Source organism: Oreochromis niloticus, linkage group LG17, assembly GCF_001858045.2.
Source record: "Oreochromis niloticus isolate F11D_XX linkage group LG17, O_niloticus_UMD_NMBU, whole genome shotgun sequence".
NCBI classification, from domain to species: domain Eukaryota; kingdom Metazoa; phylum Chordata; class Actinopteri; order Cichliformes; family Cichlidae; genus Oreochromis; species Oreochromis niloticus.
This window is the reverse complement of record NC_031981.2, coordinates 1,042,830-1,048,829: the sequence shown is the minus strand read 5'-3', so window position 1 is coordinate 1,048,829 and position 6,000 is coordinate 1,042,830. Positions and strand designations below refer to the sequence as shown.

Below are 6,000 nucleotides of genomic sequence, written 5' to 3'. Positions count from 1 at the left end.
GCTTCGTTGGATTTTTCCATTTAAGTGAATGTCAGTGTAGCGCTCTGTAGATCTGGTTACCACAGATCGATACATCTGTAAATCTGCCCGTCTGTATAGCAATATAAACATCTGTATACTTAACTTATTTGTACATAATCTGTTTATAACTATTTCCACCTTTCATACTACCCTTATTGGTATATAATCTGCTCCTATTGCTCTTACTGCTCTTGCACGTGTGATTAGATTCAAACTGTAATGACAATAAAGTTGAATCCGAATCAAAAATCAAACCTGACTGAAGATTTCACGCGGGCAGCTGTAGTCATGTAGCCCGTGAGCTGACGGCGCTGCTCCAGACAGACTGGTGCTGATTGGTCAGCGCACAGGCCTGCTGTGTAGCAGCTGCCGTCATCCCTTCAGACGTGCTGGGGATGCTGACTGTGGCGTTGATACCCCTGCGCTCTGCTCTGGTGGGCTGCGGTCTGCGTGGGCTCTGTGGACACATCAGGTTGGTTCTCTAAACCTATGAGCTGCACGTTATAGATCGTGCATGTTCGTGCTGGTTCAATCGCACCTTTACATTCGGTAAATACGGCTGTATAAATCACTCGTTGCTTGTTTGCACTCTTCTTCGTTCATCGTTTCTGTCAGTGGGTGGGTTATGCAGTGGTTCGTGTCAAGTATGGCCTACTACATGTTTAACTAAACCCTTAGCGGCGTGCTGATGTGTTTTGTGCTTGATGGTGTCGCCCTACTCAGACAGACGGATCCGTGGCTGGGAGCTGAGATGAGATAAGCGTTCCTTTTCTCTCCGCCGAGGTGCTGCAGCGCCGCGCACGCAGGACGGACGTGGGCACTTTATCACCGAAAACCTCCGCGTCCGGGGTTTAAACGTATTTGTCTGCAGACTGTTCCCCCGGAAAGGTTCGCCTTCCGTTTGTACATAAAGGTCACCCGGAGGATGGTCCCGACGCTGCTCTCCAGAGGTGATGTGAGTTGAAGCGGTGGAGAAGCCGCAGAGGAGCTGTCCGTCTGTCGAGGTGCTGATGCGGCTGTGACAGAACCGAGCATGGCTGCGGGGAAGTTACTGCTCTACGCCGGCCTCTCTCTTTCTCTTTGCGCCCTGGGCATGCTGGCCGTGGCGATGTGCTCCGACCACTGGTACGAGACAGACGCCAGACGGTACAGGGAGCGGTGCCGAAGCTTTTCCAGCCGCCGCAAGGACCCGGGCTTCATCTACATCCCCAACAACAGCCTACCGCTGCGGGCCAGCCGGAGCAGCGTGTCCCGCTGGCAAGAGAAGCTGCTTTTGGCCCGGAACAGACGGCAGCTGTTCGCCATGAGCGCCGCAGATGAATGTAGTAGGCAGTATAACTCCACCAACATGGGGCTGTGGAGGAAATGCCATCGGCTGGCCTTCGACCACGAAATCGAAGAGAGCATCCGGAAAGGTAAGACAAGAATGAAATAGACGCTACGTTAGAGTGACAGAAACACGATGGATGTGCTGGAACATGAATCGCAGGAAAGGATTTAGGCTGCTCTGTGGTCACTGATCGAACAATATAAATCATCCTGTTCTGGAAGCTCATGTTGCTCCACGGGCATGGCTCAGGGTTAGGGCCTGTTGTCATGCTATTTGCATGTTGACGATGACGCCAAGCAGCAGTGTGTGTGTGTGCGTGCGTGTGTGTGAACCTGCTCCTGCAAAATATGACATAATCATTTCAGGATGTGCATGGGCTTGCCAAGCACTCAGCCTGAAACAGGAAGAGTTGCTTGTTAAGGAAGGAGCTAAAGAGCAGTATGTGACACTGTGAATGAGCATGGGCTCAGTCACCAGTAATGCAGCATTGCAAATCAAAAATGTTAACTGTGCTATAGTACAACAAGTATGTGCAGATGATCAGGATAGTACAGACGGTGGTACTGTCCATATTACTTCATAAACAGGAACTGGAGCAAAGTTACTCCCTTATTGACACAGCGTAGCTTCACATATAAGGAATTTGTTTGTGATCCTGGGATCTTTTGCTCGTTAGAAGAATGTGTAAACTGCTGCACTATGGAGTCACTTCACCTTTGTTTGCTATTATAAAGTGTAGCTTATCTATCAAAATAGAGTCAGCCTAAACCTATGAGGACCATATGAGACATGGTAGTTTTAGTTACTGCTTATGCAAATGTTAATTCCTGCATTTAAACAAACACCCACCATGATTTGTATATTCAAAGTCCAGGTCCGTCCTTCTGCCTCTGACTGTGCTTCACAGGCGAGCTGCGTGTTAAGGCAAGGAGGATGAGCTTTCTGATGGAAGTTACTGGCTCGAGTCAAAAATGGAACAAGACTGTGTGTGTGTGTGCGTGTGTGTGTGTGTGTGTGTGTGCGAGGTGATATGTGCATATGTGTGTGTGAGCTGCAGCTGTGCCTTCCTTTGACGATGCCTGAATGGCCTTGATGGCCTACCATCTGCAGTAATGGGCAGCCCACAGTCAGAGCACTCAGTGATCAGATGAATGCCTCCATAGAGAGCTCTGATCTGTTCCATCTCCATCAGCTTGGAAAACTACGTGTGGTTTGTCTCCATGATGCCTCTGAGTGTCACCTCACAATAATGCCTCAATAAGGACGTAGCTGTGGACATAAACACTTAAATCCATGCATGATGCATGTACAGTCGTGTGATCATCTAACAACTCCTGTAGCTACATGCAGCTGCTTTACAACGACACACAGTCAGCAGTGACACCTACAAGCAGCAACCTATTAGTACCATATTTTGCCATATTACTGCTGCAACTACACCGCAAATACAATTACTGCCAATTCTTTTAGTGATACTGGTATTACTAATACTACTGTTAAAAGTATAAAAGTTCAGTGGGAACGCCAGACGGGCACCACAGTAGGATGATGACAATACCCCATCGGCCTGAAATGACTGTGTACAAACGCCTGTTTAAATGTCATTTTTGTGATGTTAAGAAATAAGAAAACATAAATCATATTAAAAAATGAGTATTCAAAATGTAAAAAAAGTAATTGCCCCTAAACCTAGTAAGTAGTTCCCAAAAGGTGGATTCTGTTCATCTGGACGTTTTCAGTGGGAGAAACGTTTCATCATCATCAGGTGACGTCTTCAGTCTCAGCTGACTGCAGGTTTCCAACCTTATAAACAGGACATTTGCACAGTGACTGAAACCAGCACACTGAATGAACAACGGGCTGGGAGGTCAGCTCATTGATCACTCTTTCAATGATGAGGATGTACACATCCTGGACACGGAGTCAAGGAGGCCATTTATGTGAAAAGGGAAAGACCACCTCTGAATGGAGGAGGGGGCCTAAGGGTACATCTGTCACCATCTCACAATGCTGTGATTGCAGCCATTCCCCAACTCTCTGTGAACGGGACTCATGGTTATTGATCAATCATCACGACAATTTGGATATTAATGATCAATGAGCTGACCTCCCAGCCCGTTGTTCATTCAGTGTGCTGGTTTCAGTCACTGTGCAAATGTCCTGATTATAAGGTTGGAAACCTGCAGTCAGCTGAGTCACCTGATGATGATGACGAAATGTTTCTCCCACTGAAAACATCCAGATGAACAGAATCAACCTTTTGGGATTTACTTACCTGGATGACTGAACATGCATCAATACAGCCTAATAACTGGTTGTGCCACCCTTGGCAGCAACAACTGTAACTCAGGTGTTGCAGTAACTAGCATTGAGTTTCGCTTCCTTGTGGAGGACATTTGACCCTCTCTGCTTTGCAGAATTGTCTTAATTCAGCCACACTGATGGTTTTCCAGCACGGACGACCTGTTTAAGGTCATTCCAAAGTATCTCAATCATTTACATTTGAAATTTGACTCGGCCACTCAAAAGTCTCCATTTGGTTTTTGTTGTCATCCAGAGGTGGACTTGCTGCATAACCCAAGTCCTCTTAAGCTTCAGGGCAGAAACTGATGGCTGGACATTTGCCTTCAGGATGTTCTGTTAGACATCAGAATTCATGGCTCCATTAATTATAGCAAGTCATCCGGCCCTGAAGCAGCAAAGCAGTCCCAGACGATCACACGACCACACATCATGTCCGACTGTTAGTTTGATGGCAGATGTAACGGGACTCAAACCTTGCACAAAGCTCAGCTTTTGCCTCACGAATCTACAGAATATTTTCTCAAAAGTCCTGGGGATCATCAACATGTTTTTTTTTTAAAATTTTTTGCAAATGTGAGACGAGTCTTTGTGTTCTTTTTGGTCAACAGTGGTTTCTCCTTGGAACTCTCCCACAGATGCCATTTTGCCCAGGCTCTTTGTTATTGTTGAATCACCACCTCTGACTGTAAATGAGGCAAATGACACATGTACATTTTTAGATGTTGTTCTGGGTTCTCCTGTGACCTCCTGGATGAGTTGTTGATAAACCCTTGGAGTACCTTTGGTAGGCTGGTCGCTCCTGGGAAGGTTCATGTGTGGCTCTCATCCTGGTTCACTGGAGTCCCAAAGCCTTAGAAATGTTTTTGTAACTCTTTCCAGACTGAAAGCTTTCACTTTGTTTTACAGCTGTTTCTTTAAAGCATGAAATTATGTGTTGCTGTATGAGATCTTTTAGCCTGCTGTACTTTGTCAGAGAGGTTCTATTCCTTGATTCAACAGGCCTGTTAGTAATTAGGGTGTGGCTCGTGAAACTGAACTGAGCTTTCCAACAAATGTGGTTAACCTGAGTTAATTCATGATCGACTTTTAGGAGAATCTTTCTCCACATTTATGAAGATTAACTAGTACTGTGTTGTTGGTCTAAAGTACAGTATAAATTAGCTGAATAAGCAAATATGAACCTGGATATTTTAATATGTGCTTGCCTCCTCCCCATATTCTCCTGCATATGGAAAAACACAAAGAGCTCAAGTTATTTTATAGTCCTAATATCTAAAGTTTTTTCACAATTACCAGGCGAGAGATTGAAACCCCAAAGTAGCGCTTTGATGGGGTCTCCTCTGTGTTTGCTTTTGTGCACAAACTTGTACTAAGGGTCACCCAGCTGCTCCCAGTGAGCGAGCACACACACACACACACACACACACACACACACACACACACTTATTCCATTTTAACCTCAAACCCTGCTTCCTCCAGTCCACATGTCAACGTGTCTTTGGACAAGATACTAAATACACAAACTGACCACATGCTGCTGCTTCTTCATTGCTCTGCATCCTTGTTGTTGGACACACATCAAAACACTGATGAATCGTGTCCTGCCCATTTCAAATAGATTATGCTGTTTTTAAAAGAATAAATATAGAACTTGTTAAATATAAGACATGAATCATAACCTGCCCATCACTTTGCATGATCAAATCACATTCACATTTAATTTCAAACTTAACAGATCTGAGACTAATGTTTTGGTCCTTATTCATCTCTCTGGCATGTGCTCTAATATTGCTTCAGCGTTCAGTGTTTAGCCAGATCAGCAACATCCCTTCATCTCCTCATTTTCCAGTATCTTCCATAATAGCAGGCTGCATCATTATGCAGATTTATGGAAAGAGGGCAGAGAAGATGAGGTATGAGGTCAACGGCCACAGTAAGAGGATGACTTATCAAGCGATTATAAATTATTTCTTTACAACAAACCTCACAAAGCATATTGAGGTGGAGTCTGAATGACACAGTCTGTAAGTCTGTATCAAACGACACACACATAAAAAAAGTGTGTGTGTGAGTGTACGTGTTTACATATCTTTGTGGGGACCAACAATTGGAAATTTACTATGCTTGTGGGGACCAACAACCCTTATGGGGAAAAAAATCCCCGTCCTCATGAGTTTAAAGGTACTTCTTTAGACTCAAAATGTGGTTTTAGTGCCAGGGTTACAGTTAGGTTATGGTTTAGGTTGTGGGTTAGAGTCAGGGTTAGGCATTTATTTTTGATGGTTAGGGTAAGCGCCTCGGGAAAGTATTATGTCAACTACATGTCCTCACAAAGATGTGAAAAC

The 6,000-nt window shown here is 44.8% G+C and overlaps 1 protein-coding gene across 2 annotated transcripts in view; it reads left to right on the top strand.

Annotated features, from left to right (window-relative positions):
- The first annotated feature begins 228 nt into the window (after nucleotides 1–228).
- tmem178bb (transmembrane protein 178Bb) overlaps nucleotides 229–6,000 on the top strand; it is a 71,762-nt gene continuing 65,990 nt past the window's right edge. The window contains exons 1-2 of one of the 2 annotated variants that reach the window (XM_003455631.5): nucleotides 229–493; nucleotides 745–1,436. In XM_003455631.5, coding sequence (XP_003455679.1) covers nucleotides 1,055–1,436 — 382 coding nt within the window. In that variant the 5' untranslated portion in view covers nucleotides 229–493; nucleotides 745–1,054. Of the gene's footprint in view, nucleotides 494–744; nucleotides 1,437–6,000 lie in introns of those variants that run through there. The other variant, XM_019347301.2, reaches the window with a different exon arrangement.